At 39.4% G+C, this 11,133-nt stretch overlaps 4 protein-coding genes and 1 long non-coding RNA gene across 10 annotated transcripts in view; 1 reads left to right on the top strand and 4 right to left on the bottom strand.

The window, feature by feature from the left end:
- LOC104764061 (probable inactive ATP-dependent zinc metalloprotease FTSHI 5, chloroplastic) overlaps window positions 1–859 on the bottom strand; it is a 10,792-nt gene extending 9,933 nt beyond the window's left edge. For 3 of the 4 annotated variants that reach the window (XM_010487505.2, XM_010487503.2, XM_010487504.2), the window contains exon 1: window positions 233–859. In XM_010487505.2, coding sequence (XP_010485807.1) covers window positions 233–667 — 435 coding nt within the window. In that variant the 5' untranslated portion in view covers window positions 668–859. Of the gene's footprint in view, window positions 1–208 lie in introns of all 4 variants that reach the window. The other variant, XM_010487506.2, reaches the window with a different exon arrangement.
- On the bottom strand, window positions 1,016–4,067 carry LOC104764063. Its single transcript, XM_010487507.2, has 2 exons — window positions 3,619–4,067; window positions 1,016–2,776 (listed from the first exon to the last, which is right to left on the bottom strand). The coding sequence occupies exons 1-2, from the start codon at window positions 3,728–3,730 to the stop codon at window positions 1,185–1,187; spliced, it is 1,704 nt and encodes a 567-aa protein (XP_010485809.1). The 5' UTR covers window positions 3,731–4,067; the 3' UTR covers window positions 1,016–1,184.
- LOC104764064 (putative lysozyme-like protein) lies at window positions 4,144–5,976 on the bottom strand. Its single transcript, XM_010487508.2, has one exon. The coding sequence runs from the start codon at window positions 5,506–5,508 to the stop codon at window positions 4,333–4,335; it is 1,176 nt and encodes a 391-aa protein (XP_010485810.1). The 5' UTR covers window positions 5,509–5,976; the 3' UTR covers window positions 4,144–4,332.
- On the top strand, window positions 6,877–8,754 carry LOC104764065 (cysteine-rich repeat secretory protein 39). Its single transcript, XM_010487509.2, has 4 exons — window positions 6,877–7,343; window positions 7,429–7,803; window positions 7,892–8,014; window positions 8,112–8,754. The coding sequence occupies exons 1-4, from the start codon at window positions 6,878–6,880 to the stop codon at window positions 8,117–8,119; spliced, it is 972 nt and encodes a 323-aa protein (XP_010485811.1). The 5' UTR covers window position 6,877; the 3' UTR covers window positions 8,120–8,754.
- LOC104764067 lies at window positions 8,599–11,127 on the bottom strand. Of its 3 annotated transcripts, none has more exons than XR_763718.2 (11): window positions 10,960–11,127; window positions 10,795–10,864; window positions 10,593–10,624; window positions 10,371–10,495; window positions 10,225–10,287; window positions 10,039–10,107; window positions 9,687–9,881; window positions 9,433–9,494; window positions 9,265–9,343; window positions 9,077–9,166; window positions 8,599–8,878 (listed from the first exon to the last, which is right to left on the bottom strand). It is a non-coding gene; the product is annotated as an uncharacterized LOC104764067 (long non-coding RNA). The 3 variants fall into 3 exon arrangements; XR_763717.2 differs by having other exon boundaries at window positions 8,599–8,870; window positions 10,572–10,624; XR_763716.2 differs by having other exon boundaries at window positions 10,572–10,624.

Genomic DNA, 11,133 nt, shown 5'->3' on the forward strand with positions numbered 1-11,133 from the left:
ACAATCCACTCATTATCTCTTTCTGCAGTTTCTCCTTCTCCACCTTCACTGCATCCAAAACCGTTCCCACTTCGGCAACATCTCCATTTTCCTTTCTAACCTTGTCAATAGTCTTCAGTAAAATCGAGACTCTCTCCAACAGCCTCCGAGTATAGTCCGAGAACTCATGATCAACAGTTTTCAAAACCACCTCTTTCTCTCTCACTACCTCTTTCTTTTTCTTCCAAATCACATTACTGACGAAAGGCACAGCTAAAGCTGGAGCTTGAAAAGAGCGAATTGGCGAAAACCCAATCGCAATACAAAACAAGGCGTAGACTAAAGGCTTTGACACAAACTGAAATACGCTCGCTCTCGTCTTTGCGTTAGACACAGACGATGGCACAAGCTCGTTTCCATCTCCACATAATCTCAATGATTCCGAAACAGCTTCACTCCCGGATTCAGACTGTTTCGACCTCAAAAAACTCGCACTGACACCACCGGAAAAACCAAAACAGCCTCTAATGGGAACAATTTTCCTAGATTTCTTGGATTCTCTAGACCCAAATCTTCGATTTTTGACCCGATATCTAGGCTTTAACGAAACTATACCTGAGCCCAGAGAAAGCGGAGACAACTGTGTGAGAAAGGGTGAAGATATGGAAGAAGCGGAGATGAATTCCATCGCAGCACTAACGCCGAAGTGAAACTCAACACCATATCTTTGTGATAGCCTCCATTAGAGCTCCTTACTATTGCTATACGATTGAAGTTTCCGCCGGAAAGTCGCCGGATTTTTAAACTGCAGCTGACGACGGAAGTGAAAAGCACTAGAGCGCAGTGTCAAGAGAGGTTTATCAGATTGAAAGAGATAGAGAGAGAATAGAGAACGGTTCAAGTTTTCAATATACAGTACCCACACTATTAAACCGATTATCAAAACCGAATTTTCAATAACCGATTTTATCCCATACCGGGAACACACTAAACCGGATTGGTTTGTGCTATTTGCTTAAAGAACGAGAACAGAGCATAATAAACACAACAAAACATTCATATTGCTCATCAGCCGGTCTTACATTATCAAGTTACAATTACAACCACCAAGAACAAACCCTAAACTAGTATACTGTAAATACATATTAGTGACAACACTACATCTTCCACTAAACCTTCTTGTTCACATAGAGGTTTCTCTTCTTTCAACAGATCTCATCTCCTTCCCAGTTATCTTTCTCCTTTGGTCCCGTAGGACCTTCTTCTCCATAAAGAGCAATGGGAAACAAATCAACAATGTTCTCAAAAGAGAACCTAACAACCAGAGGAAGAAGATTCATGATCTTATTGATCTCAGACCCTGAATCATAGGCAATGCTCGGACCCCATTCTCTCATATACTGTAACCAGCGCGGCTCCATCACAACTCCATTACCTAAATACTCTGCTGCTACAATCACATACCTTTGGCTAGATTCCAACATGTACTTACTTTTCGCAACGTCATTTCTCACTCCAATCCCGAACTTTGACGAGCCTTGGAGATACATCCCTGGATGAGGGAAACTCGCATGTCCGTGTTTAGATGAGTACACAGCCGGTTTGTTATCTTTCACAAACTCAATTTCTGACGCATCAACCCAACCACCACCACTGTGCTGAGAGAAGAACATTTGCCAAAGCTCACCAGAGAAGTTGCATACACGGAAAGTGAAATGTTCCCAGTCACCAACATGTTCTCCTATGCGGGTCATAGGTAACGTGAATATCCCGATTTTGAGCGTGGCCGGGCCATTAAAGGGACAGAAGATCCACATCACAATGTCGGTGAAGGTTCCACCAAGTGCTGGTTTCACATGAACGTAAAGCTCGGAGCTTTCAAGGTTTCCTTTCTTGAGATGACTCTTTGCTTCTTCGTCTTCAGGAAGATCTATCCAGAATTCCATATCATTGCATCCTCCAGCAGGCAAGTTCGAGCCTGTGGAGTTAATCGGTTCACCTTGTGATTTCCCTGACCGGTACAACAAAGCTCCGTTTTTAAAGAACCATTGTACGGATGAAGGCATGTAAGCTTCTTCGGGGTGGAAGTAGACGGTTGGTCCGTAGTGTTCGATAACAGCATGGACCTGGTTGAGATTTGGCATCGCGTGTAAAGTCGAATCAAGATTCTTTAAGCATCCAATATCAGGGACCTTCCTATCAGAAGATATATCATATGTGCAGCAAAAGAATGACCCAACAGCTACACCTTGTGAGAGCATTCCTCTCTCGCAAGGTTGGGTGCTCCATACACTAAAAGGAGAACCAGAGCGGTTCGACTTCTTGGAAGAACCCACCTCAAGTATCATCTCAGAGGTTTCACAACTCTCTGTAAGATCCTCTCTCACACATCTAACCTCCTCTGTCTCAGGTTCCCCTGGTTGATGGGTTACAAAAAATCCCATTGCTCTGTAACCAACCGGAGGAATAGGTAGCCAGAAATAGCCACCGCCATTTTTCTCTGAATCAGCACTCCAAACCAAGGAATAACTCACAGGCTTTTTCAGGGGCGGCAGATTATCAACACTGATGGTTTCACTAGCCCGAGCTGCAAGTACATAACCTCTCAAGGGCTTATCGGTTGGTTGACAATAGTGACCAAGGCAGTGGAAACCTTCTGGAATTTCCTCAGCTCTGTAAAATGTAGCACGTTTTGATTTTCCGTGCGATGAATCGGAGCTCCAAACTCTATGGAGCTTAGTGATTTTCACCACATCAATTTCTCCTAGGTTTATTATTCCCGTGGCAAAACCATTCCCTGCAAATTACAGAAAAGTACATCACTTTTGGCAACAAAGAAGTAGCAACACTTATAGATAGAAATAGAACAATTCATTGATTAAATGGACTTGAAAGAAATCTTTAACATAATACTCAAAAGTCAAAAGTAGTAACTTCAACCAAAGATTTTTAGTTCCATGACTTCCATCAAGCATAACTTATTTTATCCCTTATAAGCGAATAAGCGATAGTTGGTACATAACTTCTGAAGAAACAAAACTGGATGAACTCCATCAAATGACATGATTACCATATCCATCCACGCTTTGAAGACATTTAATGATAGAGCCTTTTTATATAACTAGAAAACACTATCGAGCCAATACTAAAATCACATTTAATTATAGCAAAAGAAACAGTATATCTAAAAGTTGCATGTGAGAATATGTAAAGTTGAAACCAAGTCTTGTATCAGAAGAGTCAAACAAAGAAGATTGATAAAAGACAACGGGAAGTGAACCCATGCAGAATATTCGAAAGCATCTTCTCAGTCTACCCCTTTCAATAAATCAGAATATAAATTCTCTTCTCCGAAAAGAAAAATCTGTATAAAAATAAATAAGCCACAAAACTCGATAAGATTAAGACATTTCTCATTAACCAAGGACGAGAACCGACGGGTCATATTAACCTTATCTTATACTAATAGTAATAACTAATCAAGCTCAATTACTAGATTAGACCAAACCTAGCTGAAAGTGCTTTTTTTTGGTTAATGATTCAAAATGATTTTTCCAACTTACATTATTAATTCAATGATTCAAAATGTTCAAGAATCTGCAAGTTGCAAATTTCCAGTAAAAGAAAGTTTTTTTGTACCTTGTGGCCAACAAGGAAGAGGAGACGGAAGTGAGGAGGGCTTTGGCTCGGCCGATTCCGAATCCAACTCGGAGACTCCTCTGCTCCAGTAAAAACAATCACACCCAAACATCTTTGTACAAAATTCAAGACTTTTTCTCCAGAATCTCGAAAAACTAAGAGAAACCCACCAAAAACCACTAGCTGATTTCGAGTGGGTGAAGTTCAGATTCGCCGATTATAGAGAAATATCCGATTTTTCGCCGGGAACTGGGAAAATCACCGTCTCCTATGCGTCTCTCTCTCTCTCTCTCTGTGCTCCTCTCTCTATACCTCAATTTGTGAGAAATTTAGAGAAAGGAGCAACATTAAACAGAGAGGTTATGAACTTATCTACACATTCGCGGCGAATAGAAAGAGAGAGAGGCGTTGCAAGTTGTGTAATTGCGTAACAAAGAGGAGAAGGTTTGATGTTGATGATGATGAAGTTTATACTTTTATGCGTTTCTCTAAAAGCTCTAATATTTTCCCTTATCTTTACAAACTTTTCGTAATAACCCCAGTATTATACAAATATTCAGATTAGTCCCTTATTAGTAACTGAAAGTTTATTCATGCGTTTCACCTCAATACTTTCAAATTTCACAGTTTTAACCCATCATGCATCATCATCAAACGTTTTCGCACATTCAAAAAAAAAACAAAATATAAACACTTTTCTCTCTTTTTTTTCCTTTAAGCCGCAGAATGACTAAACGTTTCGTCTACAGCACTAAGATTTACTACTTTATTCTTGTTATATCTCTTCTTCGTGCTGTCTCCTTCTCCGCCGCTTCCACCGCCACAAGTTATCGATATCTCGCATCCAAACACGTTCCCGAAACATGAAAACAACCCTTTCTTACCTTCTCCTCCTCCACCACCGTTCCTCCCTCGTTGTTGTTTCTCTTTTCTTCTCCTCCTCCTACGTCTCCTTCCCGCTCCCCCTTTCCCGCTAGATTTATCGCTTGATCCAGCCGCTTCAACCGCGCCTTTTTTCTCAGCTCTCCACCGTTCGACTCTGTGCTCAATTCCCTCTGTTTTCCCTTCAAGAATCGAACTCGCGTCCTCTTTGTTATTACTATTCGTCGTCGCAACCGCTGTTTTCTGCCTGTTGTAAAGCCCTTGCGCAATCGCAGCCGCGACCACTGACGCTGATGGTCCGATATCAGAGCTACAAAGCGAACCGTTCACCATACTATCCGCACCTATAACAAGACCACCACCGCCTCCTCCTCCTCCTCCTCCGTTGGTAACAACCCCTGTTTTAACTCCGTAATCATTCGTAGACGTTGTTAAGTCCGATTGATCGCTATTTGTACGACGATGCATCATCCTTGAAGCTTCTTGATCTCTTTTATTCGTATCTCCTCTTCTACTTCCATCAAAAACCTCAATAGATAACGGCATACTCCGTTGACCACCATCAAGAAGCGCAACGCCAAGCCGTAAAAACCCTTGTAGCCTACCGGAAGGACGACGGATCTGAAGCGTCACAAGCCTCATATTGTTGTTCCCACCACCACCATCGTCACCGTCGCCGAAACCAGACCAAGGAGCGAAAAGATCGCTAAGAAGAACATTGACAGTACCAACAAGGGCGTCTTTAGCCCAAGCCGCAGCGTAAATCTCAATGACAATAGCTGAAGCGTCAGCGTCAAGGATCTTATCGTTAACCCTAAACACGAACTTCTCGTTCCATATAGGGTTAGCTCTGTTGGATTGATCAACACGCGTGGTGAGTTTCCTCATAGGATCGGTGTTGATCCAAGCGACGGAATACGTTTTCATGTTTCTTGAAACAGGGGCTAAATCTTGAGCTGAGATTAGATTGATTTCAAGAACGGGACATGCGAACTTGAGTCGAACCATGTTTATTAATTTGTGTTTTTTTTTTTCTTTTTTTTTCTAGAATCTATAATGGATTCGTTTAATCTTCGCAAGAAGCGGGAGATTAAAGAAAGCTAAAAGCTTCTTTGTTCACACTCGTCTCCGTGAGAATGATTATACGATCAGTTGAGAATGAGAATTGACAAGGAGAATAAAAGGAGAGGTTAAGAAGGAGCGTGAGACGAGGAAGAAGCTTGTGGTTTTTAGACATGATAAGAACTAGACCGTTGGTTTTATTGACTTTTTTCCAAACGGTAAATTGGTTATAAAAGTTGGAGACTTTAAGGTTACAGACATTATTTCTTTGACTCGCTCTTTCTTTGGTCTGTTTTGATCTAAAGATTTGTTTGGTTTTTCAAGAGCTTTGACTTTTGTATATTGGTGTAGAGAAAAAACAAATTAAAGATGTAGTCAAAGTGAATGATCTCTGTTATAACGAATTAACGATATTTACGGAAGAATAGGAGAGTTTGTTTTGTTCTTAGTTCTTTATATTATCATTTCTTTTTTTTTTGGGTAGGAAGCTGTTCTTTATATTTTCTTTGTATAATTTCATATTTTCTCGTTCAAAATTGATCAAATACGTTTGGTGTGCAATATATATATTTCGTTATTGGCCTTTCAAATAAACCACGATATAGGGAAATATAAATACTTGGTCTTCCTCTACTTTCAGACTATTTCGCTCTCCCAAAACAAACAAGTGTCCTGATTTTTTTCCATAGATGTACGAATAGGGTTGTTTAGAAAAATGAGAGGGTTGATAGGATAATCTAAAGCGCCGGTGGATATTTTAAAGTTAGGAGGAGGTTGTTCGGATAAGAAAAAATAATATATAGTTTACTCAACATATATCACATTATGAATTATATGCCTTTAGGTTCATGGAAATGGTTCGTGGATTTCCTAATGGATGAATTCAGTGTATGTGTTTACATGTCATGTTGTAAACAAATAAAACGTATTATTAGATGGTTGTGATATTTTCTTGTTGGTGGGATTTTAAACATATTTTGGATCAGCCAAATCCACATATTGTTAATAGTATGACGACCGTTTCACAATGCTTAAATCAGTACAAAATTTGTTAAACAACCCGAGACAGATTGAAAACATTCTTGTTTTCATTATAATATCTAATGGCTATGATCACACCAACAAAAGAAGAAAAGATCGAGAGATACCTTAGCACGTGCGCTTGACCATCTAAGTCACAACCAAATTATAAACATATGTAGACAAGTAGACATACGTAGATAAAATCTAATCTACCACAACTTCCATCTCCATTCACCAATATATTATTAATAATATATCTCTCTTCCCTGTAGATCTGTCTCAATTCTCAACCATGGTTGTCCACTTGATCTCTCTTCTCACACCAATCCTAGCCCTAATCATAATTCTGTCTCTTCCCTCTCTCATCAACACTTCCCAATTGGATTACGACACTCTAGTTTTCAAACAATGCGATTCATTGGACGCAAACATCCTTCAAAAAACAGCAACAAAATATTCAAATTACTCAAATAAGAATCTCATTCTCCGTGCACAAGCCCTTTCTTCTTTCTTACGCAAACTCGAATCCGAATCCTCTCGATCTAAGTTCTACAAGACTCTAGTTGGTAACGAAGAGCACGCCGTCTCTGGATGGTTCCAGTGCAGAGAAGATTATCCGAGTGAGATATGCCATAGATGTGTTAGTGATCTTCGTGACATTTCGTATAGACTGTGTGGAAACGCCACTTCAGCTCGTGTTCATATCCGAGGATGTCACTTGATATACCAGTTTGAAGGTGTTGAGACCCCTAGTGCTCGTAAGTATACATATTGATGTAGCTCATAAGTATACAGTCGTACGTTTGTGTCTAACACGATTATCTTCTTGTTGTTCGTGTTCAGAAGGAGCTAGGAATCATCACAACAACCACAAGTTATTCGAAACCCCCGAACACGGTCTTCTCCACAAGATATGTGATGAAGCAACGGCGGAGACGTTTGCCGGATTCGAAGAGTTGAAGAGAGAGGCACTCGCTGCAGCTGAAACAGGAGTCGTTGACGGGCACGGGTTCTTTGAGGATAGTTTCAAGCTCCTCCACGTTGTGGCTCAATGTGATGGCCACGTTGAAGCTTGCGATTGCGGCGAGTGCGTCAGTGCCGCGGCTGCTGCAGCGGCAGAAGAGTGTCGGTGGTCTATCGCGGGTCAAATATACTTAGAAGGGTGCTACGTCGGGTATACATACCACCCGCATGAAGTTCCCGATAATTCATACCACGGTACGTACGACTGAACCAACACCAGTTAAAATCAGTTGATGATGTACTTGAGTTGAGTTGCCATTTTTATTTTGTTTACTTTTGGTAGAAGAAGAAGGTTCAAAAGTAAACACGGGGAAGTCGTTGGCGATAGTTGTAGGAGGAGTAGCGGCATTGGTCCTTGTTGCTATCTTTTTTATGTTCCTAAAGAGCTTGCGTAAAAAAGGAGATGGTACGTTCTCATTAATTTAATTTCAATTGAAATATGAGTTGACTAAATAAAAACTTGATTTGAAAGGAAATATTCAATTTTGCTATTCCTATTGCAGATTGTTGAAGAGAAGGTTTACATCATAGAGATGTTAAGGGTTTAGTTAATTTTGGACAGCTCCACACAAGTATTAACTACATCTAGTGATTCGGATACGAGATACAAAATCATATCATTGACCAAATCAGACAACTTGTTTTCCTTTAATTTGCTTGACGTATTCATCAGTCTTCACCCTCTTCTACATCTTCAGGCACTAGAAAGCATTGACTTTTAAACTTTATAGACGCAGAAATTGCCGAGAGAAGAGAGTTACATGCATATATAAAAAATAATTCATGTCTAATAAAAGTTTGTCAAAAAAAAAAAAAAAAAAAGTCTAATAAAAATATTGTGAGTGCACCAACATATGTAGCTGAAATGGATAAAGGAACACAATTGTTCCTGATAATTTCAAGAGGGGGAAAAAATCACAAAATCGAATTCGAATAAGTCATCGCAATTATGCTAGGTGATGAGTAAAAAGGAAGTTAGACCAAATGATATGGAAAAATGTAAACCTTCTCTTGGTGAAGTGACCAAATGATATGAATAACCCATCGCAAGCAACAACGATGGTGAAGTGACCAAATGATATGGAAAAATGTAAAAAGCAAACCTGGTTTAGAGAGCTTCACAACTCGATTGAAGGCTATTAAAAAGGAATTTTACTTACACAGATGAACAAAAATATTAAAATGCAAAAGTTGCATAACTTGCGATCCCCACGCTTTGGACGAGAAGTTGCCAAAGATCCCGTAAAACCCACGCAAGGAACCTGATATCCTAAAACACCAGATAAAGGAAGTTAGACGAATCCAGGATTTCTATCTATTTGCAAACAAGCAACAACGATGTTGTATGACAACATTTAATGAAAACATTGATGGTAGATGGCAACAAAGATGGTGTATGACAACATTTATAAGAGCGCTATGTAATAAATCCAAAGATAAATTGAGGGAAAACAAGTAGTTTGTTTACACTGAACGGTAGAAAAGATCTCCCAAGCGGGTACTTGATGAGAGTGTAAGAAATCTTTTGACCGTCCATTCCAGCTACTCTCTGAACCGCCTGCGTATGACAACATTAAATGGAATTATAGACAAAACCAATTGACATAAATCCCCACTTAGCATAGTAGATCATATAAATAATCTCATATTATTTACCTGGTTAGCTAGGTTCTAGAAATGGAAAATGTTACGCATCATCCACACGGACTTGCAGAAAGGGAAAAATTTGTCATATCTGCAAAAAAGATTCATCCAAAAGGTTTGAGAGTGAATAACCCGTTGAGAGAGAACTAAACTAAAACGAAGGGAGCCAGGAAATCTTACGCTGTAAACGCGCTTTGAGCAAGGTAGTCTTCCCTTTCTTTTAGCGTATCCTTTCCTACAAGCTGCATGCAAAACATAATGTGCGAGCCGGGTCAAATCAATTCCTTTCAGAAAGATTTATACTGATTTTCTTCTATAACTCAAGTCAAGTTTAGATCCAAGACTATTGTTCAAAACCTTAAAATGTAAATAGCTGAGACAAGAAGTACATCTACAATGAAAGTTAGGGAAGCAGCCATGAACGACATAAATACCTGCACAACACTAAGGGTTGCAGAAGTCACAGGATCTGAAAAGTCTCCTCCAGGACGTGAAACTGCACCAACAACTGTAACACTTCCATCACGGTCTGGTCCACCAAGTCATGTTAATTTACCAGCACGTTCATAGAAAGATGATAAACATGCTGCTGGATAGGCAGGATATCTACTGTCGACAGGCATTTCAGCCTAGAAAACAAAGCAATACAGGTGTCAATAAACTGAAGAAAAATAAGGAGAAGTGAGATAAGGACAACAAACATATACAACAACATACATATATTACATCGAATCAGAGGAAATAATTGTACCCTCATAGATTTATACGAGCACGAAAAAAAGTTACCTCTTTGACTTGTTATTGACCTCTGTGCTTGCTTTGTGTTGTAGCTACTGGTTCTAATAGCTCTCTATCCTGCAATGACAAGAACAGTTAAAAAAGTAGTTGAACTTAAATAATAGTGAAGACCCCATCAGATCAAATGTCTGAACTGTACGATCAATATGCAGATTCAGAATGAGAGAGATATACCTCAACCATTTAATTTCCTCTCTCTCCACAACCAACGTACACAACAACAGCAGAGTTGGAGTACTATGTATATAAGAACAAATTAGCTTTGGCAATCCAAAATATCCAGTAATTCAGTGGAACAAAACCAGAGTGTCACAACCTACCTTGGAACAGTCTTCACAGAACATCATAAAATAAGGCTAAATCAGACATCCCTATAGCAATGTTGTGACACTACAAGAACAGGAACAACCAGCACCATTATCAATTCCACTTCGTCTCAAGGTCCCTACAACAATAAAATTCCCATTTAAACAAATTTCAAATTGTTTTCAAAATTTGATACGAAGAGAAACACTGATCACCCCGAGGGATGTACACATCACCGGATATTCTCGCAATAGTCTTAAAAGGCCTCCTGTGAGATATGAAACAAAAAGAATCGTTATAAGCCAGCCACAGTCTGTCGTTTGTAATGGTAAAAGAAATCATAAACGTCAAAACTTCATGTCTGGCAAGAATATAAATCCAAAGAAGGGGAGTAAAGTAAAATTCCACAAAGAAGCACAAGAGAACGAACAAACAAACCTTGGATCGTGGCAGAGCCTCCTTCAAGATAGGGGCCATTGCTTGGCTGCAGTGTTGGCTGGCACAGATACTGAGAGAGCGAACAAAATCATAACACATATTAAAAAAAATTAGCTTATTGATAAAGTTTTGAGACATGTAGAAACAGAGAGAGGCAGAAGAAACCTGTGGATGGTGACATAAAGCCTCATAAGCTCTTTCATCTGAGGACTATCATATCTCAGCATGTGTGAAAAATTTGCAGCATAACCCCAAGAATCATCTAATGGAATGATGCTACCATCCTTGTACATCCTGCAATGTTATAAGAACACAAAAAAAAAAAAAAAAAAAAAAAAA

The sequence above is a fragment of the Camelina sativa genome, chromosome 19, assembly GCF_000633955.1.
Source record: "Camelina sativa cultivar DH55 chromosome 19, Cs, whole genome shotgun sequence".
NCBI lineage: Eukaryota > Viridiplantae > Streptophyta > Magnoliopsida > Brassicales > Brassicaceae > Camelina > Camelina sativa.

Bases quoted from the DNA above. Each gene is read 5' to 3' on its own strand.
- LOC104764063 (XM_010487507.2), bottom strand. From the start codon at position 3,730: ATGTTTGGGTGTGATTGTTTTTACTGGAGCAGAGGAGTCTCCGAGTTG. The intron at 2,777-3,618 runs GTACAAAAAAAC...TGTAATTTGCAG, and splicing joins TCTTCCTTGTTGGCCACAAG to GGAATGGTTTTGCCACGGGA.
- LOC104764064 (XM_010487508.2), bottom strand. From the start codon at position 5,508: ATGGTTCGACTCAAGTTCGCATGTCCCGTTCTTGAAATCAATCTAATC.
- LOC104764065 (XM_010487509.2), top strand. From the start codon at position 6,878: ATGGTTGTCCACTTGATCTCTCTTCTCACACCAATCCTAGCCCTAATC. The intron at 7,344-7,428 runs GTAAGTATACAT...GTTCGTGTTCAG, and splicing joins TGTTGAGACCCCTAGTGCTC to AAGGAGCTAGGAATCATCAC. The intron at 7,804-7,891 runs GTACGTACGACT...TACTTTTGGTAG, and splicing joins TCCCGATAATTCATACCACG to AAGAAGAAGGTTCAAAAGTA.